At 50.7% G+C, this 15,786-nt stretch overlaps 1 protein-coding gene across 1 annotated transcript in view; it reads right to left on the bottom strand.

Annotated features, from left to right (window-relative positions):
- Positions 1-15,786, bottom strand: part of TTLL6 (tubulin tyrosine ligase like 6) — a 34,418-nt gene that overhangs the window by 9,931 nt on the left and 8,701 nt on the right. The window contains 9 exon segments of the mRNA XM_069481268.1: positions 849-1,037; positions 2,968-3,143; positions 4,831-5,056; positions 10,687-10,772; positions 11,375-11,518; positions 12,566-12,722; positions 14,258-14,388; positions 14,521-14,639; positions 15,586-15,626. Of these exon segments, the coding sequence (XP_069337369.1) occupies positions 849-1,037; positions 2,968-3,143; positions 4,831-5,056; positions 10,687-10,772; positions 11,375-11,518; positions 12,566-12,722; positions 14,258-14,388; positions 14,521-14,639; positions 15,586-15,626 (1,269 nt within the window).

The following is a 15,786-nucleotide window of genomic DNA, read 5'->3' as shown; positions in this document are numbered from 1 at the left end:
CAGGCTGAGCAGGCAGGCGTTCTCCCTGAGGGATGGGCCAGCCTGGGCGAGGCGGCGGGAGTGCACCACGGTCCCTCCCCCAGCATGTCCAGTCTGCACAAGTGACTAAAGGTCAAAGAGCAGGGTGTGGAGGGAAGAGTCATCCCTCCAACCAGGCCGTCCTCAGTCTCGGGAACAGCATCCAAGGAGAGATGCACAGGGAGGGGCCGGTCCTACTCCACCACACCCCATCTCCTCCCACCTCCCAGCAGGCCGGCTCCCCACCACGGCAGGTGCTGGGAAGAGGGTCTGCACAGGAGGCTAAAGCCGGGGGCTCCCATGTTGCGCCACTTCATATGCTGGGCCTCTCTGGCCAATGGGTCCCAAGAGTGGATAAAGGTGACATAATATAGTGGAAATAATTTGGACTCGTGACTCAGGAGGCAGGGTGGTTCTGGGCACTCTTCTGCCATCATCTTTCTGTGTGATCTCCTCTCTGTTCTGCCCTCCCCTTCCATAAAATGAGGTGGGAGTAGCGGCTGGACTCCGTGGGATGAGTCCGTCCAGCTCTTAGATTTTGTGCCTGGGTGAGTCCACGAGGCAGCTCTGAGGGAGTGGACACCCTGGAGTGGGGTGGGGGTGTCTGTCTCAGGGGAGAGTTTCTAGAAACAGCTACCCTTCTATACCCCGCACTGGAATTTTCCAATTCCTGGTCCTTGTGAGACCAGAGTAAATGTTCCCCTGGCAGCTTCAAGGTTGGGGACTGTGGCTCTGAGACTCTCCGCACCTCCTGACCCCAGGCCAGTCAGCCAGCAGGTCAGGCACAAGCCCCGGGACACCCCGCCCATCTCGCCCGGGAGCCTTCCTACCGGGCATACACCTCCCGAGCCCTGGACGAAACAGTATTCTGGAAGCGGGAGCTGTTGTCCTGGAAAAACTTCTCATACTTCTCCGAGTTCAGACTGGGATAAATCAGCCGGAACCCTCCACAGTTTTCCTTCTCGTACTGCTCAGTTTTCTGTAACCACGAGGCCTGGAAACCCTTGGCTTCCTCAATCCTGTTGGGAACACAGGGCCGCAGGTCAGTTTTCTTGGGACAAAGCCTGGAAGGGACATGTCCAGGCTGGATGTCATCGAGGGCCAGATGTAGGCCTTGCACATAATAGCGGTCAATCAGTATTTGCTAAACAAACGCGTGAGTGTTTCCCTCTAGCCCTCCCAGGGCAGTCGGTGTGAAAATGCACTAAGAGCTGGTTAGGACAGTCTTTCTGACAGCTCACCAAAGTCTCTCCTGTTACAAAGAAAACCTGTTTCCCCTCAGCTCAGTGCTGCCCAGGCAGACTGTCCCCACCTTTCCAGCCACAGCCCTGATCCCCCTCCTCCCTGGAGAATGGCAGCTTGTGTTTTGCTAAATTTGAGGGCTGCTTGGATGGGCTTGGGGAGCCTTTACGAGCTGTCATGATCTCATTCTTCCTCACAGCCCCCCAGGGAGGTGGAGGTCAGGCTGGGAGGAATGATTGGCCTCCTTTTACAGCAGGGAAACCCAGAGCCACTGAGACATCCGGGGCCCAGTAATGAGCAGACTGCTTCAGAGGAGGCCCTTACCCTGATGCTGCTCCTTAATACAAGGCTGCCTGCTTCCCAAGGAGTTTAGGGATGACATGGCACAGTGGAAGGGATCCTGGAATCCCAGGCTGCAAAACCCCTGGGCTCTGGATCCAGACCTGTCACTTACCAGCAAGGTGACCTTGTGCAAGTCAGTTCCCTTTCTGGAGTCTTGGGCTCTTGCCTTCAAGCACAGGACCACACAACACCCCATCCTACCTACCTCCCCACTCCTTACAGGGAAGACAGCGAGGGTGACAGTGCCTGAGAAACACGGTGTCATCCAAACATAAACACTATGTATGGCCTCAGTTCCAGAAACTCGGTCCTGAAGGGTGAGGCTGGCTCTGCTCTGGAGAGGGTGCCTGGAGGAGGGTGGGGGCTGTAGTGGGATCGTAAAAGCCACAAAGTCATCTCCTGGACCAGGCTCGGAGTCTCTGACACCAGGATCTCCCTGCAGAGCGAAGGCTCCAATTACAGGGTAAATGATGCTGAGCAGGAAGCAGGGGGACGTTAGCTCCTGCCAGCACCGGAGCATGGGGGAGCCAGCAAATCTTTCTCTTCAGTAAAAATAAAGGAATGCCTTTATTTTTTTAGATCAATAATTCCTTTTTTGTGTTTTTTGGAGACAGGATCTTGCTCTGTTGCCCAGGCTGGAGTGCAATGGCGTGATCATAGCTCACTGCAGCCTCCAAGTCCTGGGCTCAAGCTTCCCCCTGCCTCACCTCCACCTCCCGAGTAGCTGGGACAACAGGTGCCCATCACCGTGCCTGGCTAGTTGTTTTTTTTTTTTTTTTTTTTTTAAGAGATGGGATCTGTCTGTGTTGCCCAGGCTGGTCTTGAACTCCTGAGCTCAAGCGATCCTCCCACCTCAGCCTCCCAAAGTACTGGGATTACAGGCATGAGCCAATGCACCTGGCCCTGGTAGTTCCTAAATCTTCACATGATATTAATCAATTTCTATCCATTATATATAATTATATGTCTGCAACTTAACCTCCTATTTCTAGGAATGAAGGAATATGCATAGTAAAACCGTTCAAACTGCTACATTCTGCAAGTATGAACCCATTTTCCAAACAGAATTATCATTTATTAGAAATGATCCCCCCAACTATAGGCAAGATTCTTAATAACTTCTAATGTAAATTATCATGCCAGACACCATGCTAAAATTTTTCTCTGCGTTATCTCATTTAATTCCCCCAACAGCCCTCTGAATCATTAGCTACATTTCACAGAAAGATCACTGAGGCTCAGAAAAGTGACAGAAAGACCACATAACTAGTAGGCTGTCGAGTCAGAACATGGACTAGGACAGGCCAGTTCTGTTGGGAGTGAGTAAGGAAGTCAGAGAACCAGGCCACCGGGATGCCACTGTACCTGATCTCCCAAGAACGACACTGCTGCAGGAACCGCCCTCGTTGTCTCTCCTTCTCCAAGACTTTCTTTTTGTTACAGCTTCTCAGGTTGATCAGAACAAAGGTGTCATACAGCAGGCTGTCCTTCACCTCTTTATCCAACCAGGAGTCGGTGGAGAAGCTTGGAGAGTGGTTGACCTGGAGGGCAAGATGGGGATAGGGCTGTCCAGAGTGAAAGCAGAGAGTGAGGCCAAGATGCCACCTCCTGGCTGCTACCAAAGCCCACCTCAGGGCCCTGGCTACCAAGATGAGTGGAAGGGAGAGGAGAGTGTCTGGACTGGAGGAAGTGGAATTCCCTCTGGTTAAACTGGCTTTTATCTCAGCCCTTTCTTCTCTGGCAGCATCGGGGGTTGCCCCCTCTTTGGCGTGCGTGCTCCGCTCCATCTGGAGCGCATGTGTTCTCTCCCTCGCACTGAGCATTCCACGGGGCAGAATGGAAAGGGCAGTCCGGAGGGGCAGGCTGGGAGGCAGGGAGTAGAGAGGATGGCACATTCCAGTCATAATTTGGACCAGGACAGGCCAGTCTCATCGGGAGCAGGTAAGTCAGAGAACCAGGCCCCTGGGGCCCAGGGGGTGCAACTGCACCTGATCTCCCGAGAGAACCAACACTGCTGCAGGAACGCAGGAGCCACCTGGGGTGGAGGGGAGACAGGTGGGAGAAGGACGAGGACTCACTCCTGAGCACCAAAAAGTCTATATTGTTCAGAGGCACTAGGTGACATTTGCAAATTTCTAGCAGTTCTTTTTTTTTTTATTCTGTTTATTTATTTATTGAGACAGGTCTCACTCTGTTGCCCAGGCTAGAGTGCAGTGGCCTCATCATAGCTCACAGCAACCTCAAACTCCTGGGCTGAAGCAATCTTCCTGCCTCAGCCTCCCGAGTAGCTGGGACTACAGGTATGTGCCACCACGCCCGGCTAATTTTTTAATTTTTCTATTTTTTGTAGGGACAGGGTCCCACTATACTGCTGAGCTGGTCTTGAACTCCTGGCCTCAAGCAATCCTTCTGCCTCGGCCTCCCAAAGTGCTGAGGTTACAGGCGTGAGCCACCACACCTGGCCTCTCTAGCAGTTTCCCGAAGTTGGCTCCTAGTAGCTTATTCTGCTCTTTCGGTGAGAGCTCCAGACAGCCTTACCCGCTTCCCACTACGCCTGGGAACAAGGGCTGGGTGGAGCCCAGGAATCCAATCTGTAATTCTGGGTTCTCCACTCTGAAGTCTGACTGTGTTGTTGGCACCTGGCACTAGCACCCCTGACTTCTCACACATTTTGCTCACTGAATGGCCACTCGAGAGGGCTCCTGAGGACAGGCCTGATAAGAAAGAGAGGCAGCCACCCAGAAAGCTTCTCTTCCTTCTCCCACTGCCCCATGGGTCTGGGGAAGGCAGGAAACTCACTGAGTGGCTCTCCCACCCATCTCTGCTGGGGCTCAGAACTGAGTAGTCCAGGCCCCTGAGGGCCAGGCACAGCAGGTCCTGTCTGACACTGAACATTGTTGACCCAGCTCTGACGAAGAACACCCCTTTTGGGGAGACAACTCTGTCACAAAAGGTAGAGCTGTCTTTAGAAACACTGTGCGGGAGATCAGCATTTCCAAGTCTGGGTGGATCTCAAGAAGGCGCAAGGAATTCTCTGATTCCCAGCCGTCTACCCCCCTCTGGTGGCCACTTCTCAGCTGAGCGAGGAGCCCCAGGCGGCAGGCACCAGCAGAGGAAGTGGCTCCGGAAGTTGATTAAAACAATCCAGGTGAGCCTGGAGGGCAGAATCCCTGAAGCTGGCTGACCCCAATCACAGGATCAGTTTCCCCCCTCGTCCAAACTCCCTACCTCCAGCAGCCAGGGTTTGAGCTTGTGGTCCAGCAAAATGTCAAAGCCCAGGATTTCGAAGCAGGCGCTGTTGAGAGTGTGGTTGGGGAAGCAGGTGTGGTAGTTGTGCTTGATGATGGGCTGGGCTGAGATGATCGTCTTGACGATTACGTCCTCGATATCCCTCCATATCCGCTCCACATCGTAGCTGTGCTTCTCCATGTACATATTGAACGTGGACAGCTTCCTGGAAGGTAACCGCAGGCCATCACGCCAGACAGTGGCCTCTGGTCATCCAAGGCTGGACCCAGAATCTGCTGGAGAAGATAAGGCTCCAGAGCCAATGGGGTGACTGCCCATGGGCCAGGTGACACCATGGTATGTTGGCAGGAGAGGAGGCCTGCAGGAGTCACAGGGCCATCCTTCCCAAGCCTACAGAACCCTGGGGTGGGTGCAGATATAAAGTCACATAAGACATGGCCCGCACACATTCACTATGACCCAGAAAACACCTGTGGGCAGGGACGGGCTTGGGTATCACAGGCGGAAGCTTAACAGATGAAACAAACCAATCAACCCACCTAGATCATGGTTTTGCTTTGGGGGCAATGGTTTCTCAGCCTTTAGTGTATATTAGAAGCACCTAGGCCGGGTGCGGTGGCTCACACCTGTAATCCTAGCACTCTGAGAGGCTGAGGTGGGTGGATTATTTGAGCTCAGGAGTTCAAGACCAGCCTGAGCAAGAGCGAGACTCCCGTCTCTACTAAAAGTAGAAAGAAATGATTTGGACAGCTAAAAATATATAGAAAAAATTAGCCGGGCACATGCCTGTAGTCCCAGCTACTCAGGAGGCTGAGGCAGAAGGATTGCTTGAGCCCAGGAGTTTGAGGTTGCTGTGAGCTAGGCTGACGCCACGGCACTCTAGCCTGGGTGACAAAACAAAAAAAGAAGCACCTGGAGAGCCTTTTGGGAATACTGACTCCTGGGTCCCACCTCAGCCATCTGAGGGGATTCTGGGGACACCAAAGACACAGAAATCTTGTTTTAGGGCTACTTATGGGGAAATGGCAGCGCCAAGGCATTTCCACAGATGGGGTTACCAACTGCCCCAAGGAAACTGGACTATCCCATTTTTAGAACTGAAAGTCCCACATTCAGGAAACCCTTCAGTTGCAGGCAAAAGGAAAGTGACCCTATCACGGAGGAAATCAGAGGACATCTGCCCCAGGCGGAGGGGTTCATGAGGATTATCTGAGTAGATGCTCCAGTCAGCTCTGAGCTGGGCAGTACAGAGAGAGGAATAATCTGACAGATCCCAGAGGCAATGATGGGGATGGACACTTGTCCCCTCACACGCACACGCATGTGCACAGAGAGCTGACGTGGAAGTGGAAATATGGAAGGAGGAGATACAAGAGAGTGAGGAGCAGAGGGGAGGATGAAGAAAACAAGAGATATGGCTCATCCAGCCACAGGGATCAAAGAGGAAGCAGAGTTGGCCAGTCAGTGCACCTTTGCTTAGGGCCTGCTGTGCATGCAAAGCTTCATGCAAGGAGGGGACACCTCGGAACTGCCACCTCTCTCGTGAGAAGCCTAAGGACCACTTAGGGAGTCAACACACCTATGAAACAACTAAGGACGCATTTATATAAAGACAGATAAGGAAAGGCCACTCAATATAGAGGCCACCTCCTCTACCTGCCATTGTCGGGGAATGGAGTGTTGCACACAAATGGATTTTCCAGATCGTTTGAAACCAATCCTTTCAAGTAGAAAAAAAAATGTATTTAATTTTCCTTATTGGGAAATAAATTTTCCTTAAATAGATTATATACTTCCCTGACTTCTTATAACAGACGTTATAAAACAAAACATAACCTTTTCCTGATGACTCAGGGCCCATCACGATGAATATATTTATACGTTATTGCACAATTTCATAACGCCCAGTGGTTAGTCAATTCAATGCAACATCAGCCATGTGCTGGGAACGCTAAGACATGAAGGTGGCCCAGTGTCTGCCCCAGAGTCCTGCCGAGTTTTTAGTTTTTCTCTCTTCCCTTTCACTCTGACCTGAGCATTACTCCTGTTGAGTTTGCACCCCAGTGGGGGATTGACTGGGAGGGCAGTTGGCCTCCACCACCAACTTTGGGGCAGGTGAGACAGTCAGGATGAGAAGCAGATTGTCTCAAAAGATGGGGAGGGAGAAAGGAAAAGGGACAGGGAGAAGGAACGAAGAACTCTGCCTGGCAATATGGGAAGCACCCCGAAGGCCGGGGCACCGTTTTCCCTCAGGGAGCTAAGTACAACTGGGGACCAAGAGAACACATGCACGGAGAAAGAACAGTTGCGGGCTGTGGCCAATGGTGGTGCCAGTTCAGAGAGGGAAAATCACTGTGGGTGGTTAGACTCAGATTCCACAGGCTTGTCCTTGGAGGTGGAATCCAGTCCTCTTATCTGGTGGGTGAGAAAGCAGAGGCCCAAAGAGAAGATGGGTTTTGCCCACACTGCAGTGGTTATCCAGCTAGACCAGACGCTAGGACCAGGTCAGAGAAGGCAATATGGAAGCTTAATGAGACAGAGGAGGGGCTTTTAAAGATATTCTCCCATGCTTTTTTTTTTGAGACAAAGTCTCGCTCTTTTGCCCTGGCTAGAGTGCCGTGGCATCAGCCTAGCTCACAGCAACCTCAAATTCCTGGACTTAAGCATTCCTTCTGCCTCAGCCTCCTGAATAGCTAGGACTACAGGCATGTGCCACCATGCCCAGCTAATTTTTTCTATATATTTTTAGTTGTCCAGATAATTTCTTTCTATATTTTAGTAGAGACGAGGTCTCGCTCTTGCTCAGGCTGATCTCCCATGCTTTTCTTATTTTTATTTTTATTTTTTTTTGAGACAGAGTCTCACTCTGTTGCCCGGGGTAGAGTGCCATAGTGTCAGCCTAGCTCACAGCAACCTCAAACTCCTGGGCTCAAGTGATCCTCCTGCCTCAGCCTCCCAAGTAGCTGGGACTACAAGCTCGTGCCACCGCACCCGGATAATTTTTTCTATTTTTAGTTGCCCGGCTAATTTTTTTTTCTTTTTTAGTAGAGACAGGGTCTCACTCTTGCTAGGCTGGTCTCAAACTTCTGATCTCCAGCGATCCTCCTGCCTCAGCCTCCCAGAGTTCTAGGATTACAGGTGTGAGCCACCGTGCTCAGCCTCTCCCATGCTTTTGGTTGGAACTGAGCAAAGGCAGAAAGCTGGGAATGAGCAAGACCTGAGCAAAAGAAGGTGTCCTGGCAGAACATGATGGCGTGAATAGCATGGGCAGTATAGGTTATCAGGTAAGAGGGCAAACTCAGGAGCCAGACAGCCTGAGTTTCAATTCCAGCTCTATCATCTCCTAGCTGTGCGATCTTGGGCAAGTTACTCAACCTTTTCACACCCCAGTTTCCTAATATGCAAAATAGAGGTGATGAAAATGCCTACTTCATAGCCTTGTTATGAAGATGTAGTGGTTTAAAGTGTGTAAATTGCCTAGAGCAGTGCATGGCATGTAGCTAGCGCTCAATAGATAAGATGTTGGCTATTAGTGCCATAGTAATGAGTGGAAATGACAGTAGCCTGACCAGAAGAGCTTGAATTTGATGCTTTAGGTACCTGAGAGCCACACCGGTCACCTGCGAGTAGCTGTAGTAAGTGTACGGAATGCACAACACCCACAGCAGCCCCTTGTGTGGGGTTGTTGTTTTTGAAGCCCACTCATACACATCCCCTGACCAGATGCTTCCAGCATGTCTGTGAGACAGACCAGCCAGCATTCCTACTTAATACGTCATGTTAGAGATGAGAAAAGGGAGGTGCAGAGAGGTTATGACAAGTGCCCAGAGCTGGGGAGAAGAGCGAGGAGGCCCATGCGGCCATCGGGGCTGAGCCTGAAGAGGGGCCCGGGCCTGGCTCAAAGAAAGGGGTGCAGAGACTCGTGAAGGAGGAACCTTCAGGACTGAATGAGTCTCTGAAAAAGGAAATGTCCAAGCTCCTCAATGGTGAAGCTGAGAAGGCAGAGATGGAAAGTTGGGCGGGGACACCAGTTTGAAGCAGGAGAAAGCACGTATCCAGGTCGGGAAATGCTGAGCTGGAAGCAAGAGGGTGACGTCCAGGTGGAGCTGAGGAGAGCTGGGACTGGAGCCCCAAGGGAGAGAGGCTGAGCCGAGCCAGGGCAGGCGGAGGAGGCCGTGGAGCCAGATGGCTGCTCCAGCAGACGGTGGAAGAGGAGAGGTAAGAAGGAGGGGAGGAGAAGGAAGAGGAAGGGGGCGTCGAGGGCAGCAGAACAATACTCCAAGTCTCTGTAACCTCACCTTAGTCCTGCTGCCCTGTAACACCCCATCCATCACGGCCTGAGGCCCCGGAGTCTGCTGTTGGGGTGTCAGTTCTCATCAGAGGAGGGAAATGAGAACCCTCCCACCACACACGTCCTTAGACTAAGGAAAAATAACAGTCACCAAAAACACTGTCTTTGCTGCCATCACAGGTCGTTTGAGCCTCACAGGGACCCTACAACGCAGGCAGGGCAGGGCAAGGAGTCTTACATCCTCATCTCACAGACCAAGACACGGAGGCTCAGAGAAATGAGGTAACTTGTCCGCACTTGCTCAGCTGGCTAGCGTCAGAGACGGGACAGAAAACCAGTCCTCACCGAGTGAGCGCCAGTGCTCAACCTGCAGCAATACCAGCAGCTCAGCTCGTGCCCGCGGTCTGGGTGGGGAGAGGAGGGGTGGAAGAGCTTCAGGAAGCACAGGAGGCTGGCGTGCTCTGAAAGGGGAGAGATCGCCTCCTCCCAGCCTCACACGTCCCCTTCCAGCAGGTTTAACCTAGTGATTTTCTATGTGCTTTTTGGAATTTTGCCACTGAGGAAGTTGTGAAATGTCACATGCTTCTCTGATGCTCTGAAGCCAAATGGATGGCCTGTTCGTCCATCCTTTGAAGCCTGGTACAGTAGAATGAGGAAGAAACGTGAGGTCTGACAGACCAAGCTTCTCGCCCTACTCTAGCATTCAGAGCTGTGTGACCTGGGGCAACGGACCTAACCTCTCAGAGACTTGGTTTCCTCATCTGTAAAATGGAGATGGCACCTAACTCACAGTTCTCCACCCACAAAGAACAGATAATTATGCCTTTGCCATAGGGTTGTTGGGAAAATTCAACAACAGATGCACACCCAGCACCTGGCACAGGCCCCAACACACAGGAGACCCCAGAAATATGTGTTCCTTTCCCCTTCTGCCCCGTGCCTGGGCATGTTCACATTCCCCAGTTCCCCTTTTTCTGCAACCCAAATGAGACCCAATTAGACAATAACATGAATGGAAAAACCACTTGTGAAGATGCTGTAAGGAATTCCTCTCATTTCCCCCCTTCTGGGGACTCTTAAAGCCAACGAGCCACATGTCGGGGCATAGTGACACATCATTTGAGAATCTCAGTGGAGCAACACCCCGGGGAACCACGGGCCACAAAACAACTGCCTGGCAAGTCCTTATTGCGTGGCGGACTAGCAATCAATAAATATCTTTGGATTTGGAGATGTCAGAAGGGCCAACTGTCATAAGGGTATGTTTTGGAGTTTGTGCACATTCTGCTGGGGAAATGGCTCGTGTTTATCTCTCCTCCTGCCAGCCTCCTAGGGTTTACAATGTGGCCTTCTTTTAATGATTAACAGCCCAGACGGCAGAGATGAAGGAGTCTATTCTGGGCTGAGAGGCAAGGAAGTATTTTCTGAGACCATGTGACCCAAGATGGAAACATTGATGGGGGCTGACGGGGTTTGGGTAGAATCCCAGATAGCAGCTGTGAGGCTGGCGGGGAAAGGAAAGAAAGGGGAAGCCACTTCCTTACCTCTTGCTGCCGGAGTGAGCATCTCGACTGAAATTCGAACTGTGCTTATTAATGGAATAATTAGTCAGGTGCATGCAGATGTCATCCTGGGGAGAGAGACACAGTCTGTGGGGTCAGGCCGGAAGCTTGGGCCTCCTGCTTCCTCGCTGTGCCCTCCTGTAGCCCCTGGGGCTTAAAGGGATGGGAAGAAAGCGAAGACTTAGGGCTCACTTGAACTAGCAAAATAGAGGAAGTAGGAAGGGGTGCCCTGAAGCCTGGAGCATAAGAAACTCCAGCTCTCCTGAGATTGGGTGGTGCCCTGCCTGAGGACAACCTCAGAGGTCCTGGGATACTGGGGTGGGGAGGATGGCAGAAGAGCTCACCCATGGCTTTTCTCCTTGGGCACGCCTGAATTGTGGAGTCAGGCAGACGTGGCCACAAGTTCCAGACTCTACTCTTCCTAGCTATGTGACCTTGGACAAGTGCCTAATGCTCTGGGTTTTAACCTCCTTGTCTGTAAAATGGGGATAACAATCCCTCTCTTTAGGACTCCAGAGAGGGCTAAATGAGAGAAAATATACAACCCAGCACACAGTAAGTGCTCAACAAATGACAGCCACATCCACAGTGTCTTGAGAATGTGGATTTAACTAGGATTTTTTTACCATGCTAAGAGGGTAGGGTGAGGCAGGGTACCCCTTTAGCTCACCAGGTTGTCTGTGCAAGGGCAGGAATAGGTGGTCGTAGCAAAGCGGGCTAGCCCTTCATTGTACATAAAAATCCTGAGAGGGTCACAGGATGTCACCAGCACATAAATCCGTAGGTCAAACTTGAACCCATCAATGATAAAGGGCTGGAAGGACAAAACAGAAGTCAGACAAGCATCAGAGGGGAAATTCACACTTGAAAATCACTAGCTCCCACCTTGTTTTCATGGGGTTGGCTCCAACATTGCCCAGTGTTATAGAGGGCAGGCTTGGCCAGGGTCAGAGATGGGGGGGGGTGGGGAAGAGACTTAGGCTCTGTGACCGAACATGGGACCTTGTGGAGGTCACTAAACCACACTTGGTTTAGTGCCTCGGTTTCCTGATCTGTCCAATACCACAAGTAACCACCTCCAAGAGACATTGTGGCACCTAAACAAAGTGACATTAAAAAGTCCTTTGGTGGGCCAGGCACAGTGGCTCACACTTGTAATCCTAGCACTTTAGAAGGCTGAGGTAGGAGCATCGCTTGAGCCCAGGAGTTAGAGGTTGTAGTGAGCTATGATGACACCACTGCACTATAACGTGGGCGACAGAACAAGACCCTGTCTCAAAAAAAAAAAAAAAAAAAAAAGTCCTTTGATGAAAGGACATATGGTCACCATCCAGGGCTACTGTAGTTGCAGTTCTGCAAGAGCTCTCCCTGTAGTGTCGTCCCTTGGCCATTTTGCTTCCCTGTCCACCCACGCTTCTAGAGGGCTCCCTCCCACAGTGGGTTATCCCACTATGACCTCTGACCTCCAGCCATAGAGGAAAGCTGGTTACCATGAACTTCCCCAGGACTCTTCCCACTTTTCCCAAATAAGGTGGGGCTTCCACAATCCCAAGGTGCCCTCCCAGCCCTCATGTGCATGTGTCAGAGGGAAAGAGCCAGCCTAGTAGGCCAGACTAAATGACAAGGGTACATTGTTTTTGACTTTTGACACAACAAAATAAAGAGTGCAAGGGTGAGGGACACTGTGGCCCAGGCACATGCCAGAACCCCGGGTCAGAAAGCTTGGTCTGACAAAATCCACAGCAGAAGATGGTCTCTGCTTCACCCCCACCTCCACCCTCCAGTCCCTCATTTCACATTCTGTCCCGTGGAGCCCGAGGTTGCTATGGGTGATAAATAAATAATCACAATGAGGAAGTACCTTTGAAATATACAGCTGACAGATCATATCCTCCCCTGGTTTGATTTCTTTCACCGTCCGGGTAATGAATATACCTCTCCCTTGGCAGCCTGAATCCGGCTTACAAATATATGTCTTATTTTTTCTTGACCTGCTGTAGGTCTGCAAATCTCCCCAGCTACCAGAGCAGGGAGGGAACAAGACACATCTTTAGCTGGGGAACAATGAAAAGCAAGGCTAGCTTTTTATGAGAAGAAAGAAAGAAAAGCTATCTAATGTGACAAAGCCCCGGTGTTGATAGTCACCCAGAGCTCCGGCAATGGGGGCGGGTAAGCACTATGCAGCGGAGAGTGTGGTCTTCAGAGGGAATTCAGGCCTGGTTTTAAACCCAGGCAATGCCATTTCCCAACTGTGTAACCCTTTGCAAGGATCTGACCTCTCTAACCCTCAACTTCACCATCTCTACAATGAGGACACTAATGACACTCATCTCCTGTGGTGGTTGGGTACATGACATAAGGCCGGCAAAGCATTGATATGTGCTGTGCACCCCATAAAGGTGGCCACGACCCAGGTAGTTTCGTTTTCTGGGTTTGCATACAGATTTGGAATCCGGATCTGGCTCAACCCCTGATGAGTGATGTGACCTTGGGTCAATCAGTCTCTTAGCCCTTCAGCCAGAATATGGGAGAGCAAATAATATCTTTGAACATACTTTGAAGAGAGTATATTCAGAAGAAAGAAAGAAACCAATTTAATGGATTTTATCTCCCAGTCTTGCTATACTTCTTGTTTTGCATTTTAACTCAAAGGAACCTTGTGACCATTGGAGAAGTCACTTAACTGCAATGCTCCTCAGTGGTCATGAAATCTAGAGTTCCTGTTGACCTGCTGGCAAAGACACTTCCTTCTAAGTTGCTGCTGAGCCCTAGAAGTTGTTCCTAACAAGCTAAGGAGAGGTCAAGAGCTCCCTGGAGCTCTTGGTTTGGGGAAGCACTGGGTGGAGAGGAGAGGGTGGGATTCCTCCGGTGCCCTTGCCATGTGAGTATATTTCTGATGGTGACACTTCTCCACCCCCTCTGCCCTGACTCAACTACCAGATTGCCCCCAGATCATGTTCATGTCACCTCACATGTATCCTGTTTCTTGGTGGTGCGGTCCAGAGCTTCCCCAAACCAAGAGCTCCAGGGAGCTCTCGGCCTCTCCTTAGCGGTCCAGAGCATTTTACAGACCAGGAAAGGATATTCAGTTTTGAAATGGACAAAATGAGACCAGAGAAGGGGAAGCACTGACCACTACCCATGGAACTGCATGGGACAAATGCCAGGCATCCCTCCCTGCTCCTAACCTGAGAGCTAACCATGACCCTTCTTTCTCCGGAGGTGCTCGTGGTCCTAAAAAATTCAGAAACTGCACAGTTGAATGGTTGGAATGAATTCAAAATCAACAGCTTTTAGGGTCAGAAAAAACTCCCATCTCTACTGCAGGTACAGGCTCCAAGGCACCCAACCCCTAAATGTCATCTAGTTTTATAGGCAGAGCCTTGTGTTTTCTCAACCTTGGACACACCCTTTATCCTTTCTCTTCCTGAACAGTAGCCAGAGAGATGGGAGATCGTATGGGAAGGGAAAGTAACCACGGGGCAAGAGGGCAAGAGGGAAACATTAATAAACGGAGGCAGGGAGTGGAGAAGGAGGCACAGGGGTCACTCACTCAGCAGGAAGACACCAAGTCCTAGGGAAAAAGTGGAAATCTTTAGGGAACATCTTGCACATGCGGCTCATATTCCTGGCCAGCAAGTCCTTGCGGCAGATTTCACTCATCCCAGGGAAGTGATTGATTTTCTGCAAAAGAAGCCGGAATTCATGAACCACTGGGGAACACAGAGGCCCAGGAGATCCCCTCGGGAGACAGTTATAAAAATGAGGGCCCCCCTGTGTAGGTGCCACACTGAGCACCGGCACTGACCCAGATACCTGGTAACTTTTCATTTCCATCACACGCTCCAGTGACACCGAATAGTCTGTCCAGTAGAGAGTACAGTCTTCGTTTTCCCCTCCCTCTCTAAGGCCATACTGCTGAGCTGCCCTGCGCACTGCAGTGGAGGTGAAGAAAGGAAAGCCTGTGAGCTCGGGAAGTGGGGGAGCAGTGTAGGGTGGGGAGGTTCCATTTCTAGGTGCTCCCAGACCACGTACAAAAGCGAGAGAACTCGGGGCTGGAAGCCATCTTGCCCTGCCTGGCCGCACCACTGCCAAGGTAGGAACGTGGGGAGTGGAAAGCTATTACAGAACACAGCCCATGCACGATGTTTCTTATAGAAGGTTATCTGGGATGAATGTTTTACCTGCCAGGAAGCAGGCCTCTGGCTTTCCTCCAAACCACTAAACTCTGAATGTTCAGGGAATATAAACTAATCCTTAACACCAGCCAGAACCAAACTGAATTAGTGAGATAAATTGGCAGGGAAAAAAATTACACATAATACACTGAGAAGTATACAATGTATTTCAAAACCACATATATGCTATCACATCCTTCTTCCCCTGCCCTTGTAGTATTAGAACGGGAAGTTGACTCCAACACAAACTCAAGGGCTCAGAGAGGGAGAAGTACCTGCAGTAACCAGGAGAGTATTATACAAGACCAGCCTAAGGCATTTAAATTTGAATTTAAAATACAACAGCAACACCGTGCTCTTCAGTACAGAATAGGTCTATAGGCCAGGATCCATTTATGGACTGCCGGTTTGTGATTTGTGCTCCAAAACACAGCCACTGATTGCAATAACAGTTGCCTCTTCTACAATCAGACCCCCAAATCACCGTATATAAGAATTACGGATACGTGAAGTACACAATTGTGGTCAAAGCCCATGATTCTTGGAATGAGATCCCCAACTTCTTCAAATAGTTCATTGAGCTAGGAGAACTAAAGGACAGGATTTGGAGATACCCCCCTTCATCCTCAAGAACATACAAGAGTATGTTCGCAACCCTTTGAGGGAATCCTCTGGGTCCCCCACATAGATCCCAGATGCTCACCACTCTCGTACCGGCAGCTGGATAAATTGATCACCAATCATCTGGAAAAGAGAAAAAGGAAAACAGCAAGACAGAGACAGACACACTTGCCAGAATAAAGGACCGTACCCAGAAACAGTCTGTCCCAGCTGGGGCTGCATGAAACCTAGCCTGCCACACGAAGCCTGGTTTGGCAGTCCCTGTAACTAAAGGCACAAATCC

Source organism: Eulemur rufifrons, chromosome 9 (genome assembly GCF_041146395.1).
Source record: "Eulemur rufifrons isolate Redbay chromosome 9, OSU_ERuf_1, whole genome shotgun sequence".
NCBI lineage: Eukaryota > Metazoa > Chordata > Mammalia > Primates > Lemuridae > Eulemur > Eulemur rufifrons.
This window is presented reverse-complemented; position numbering and strand designations above follow the sequence as displayed.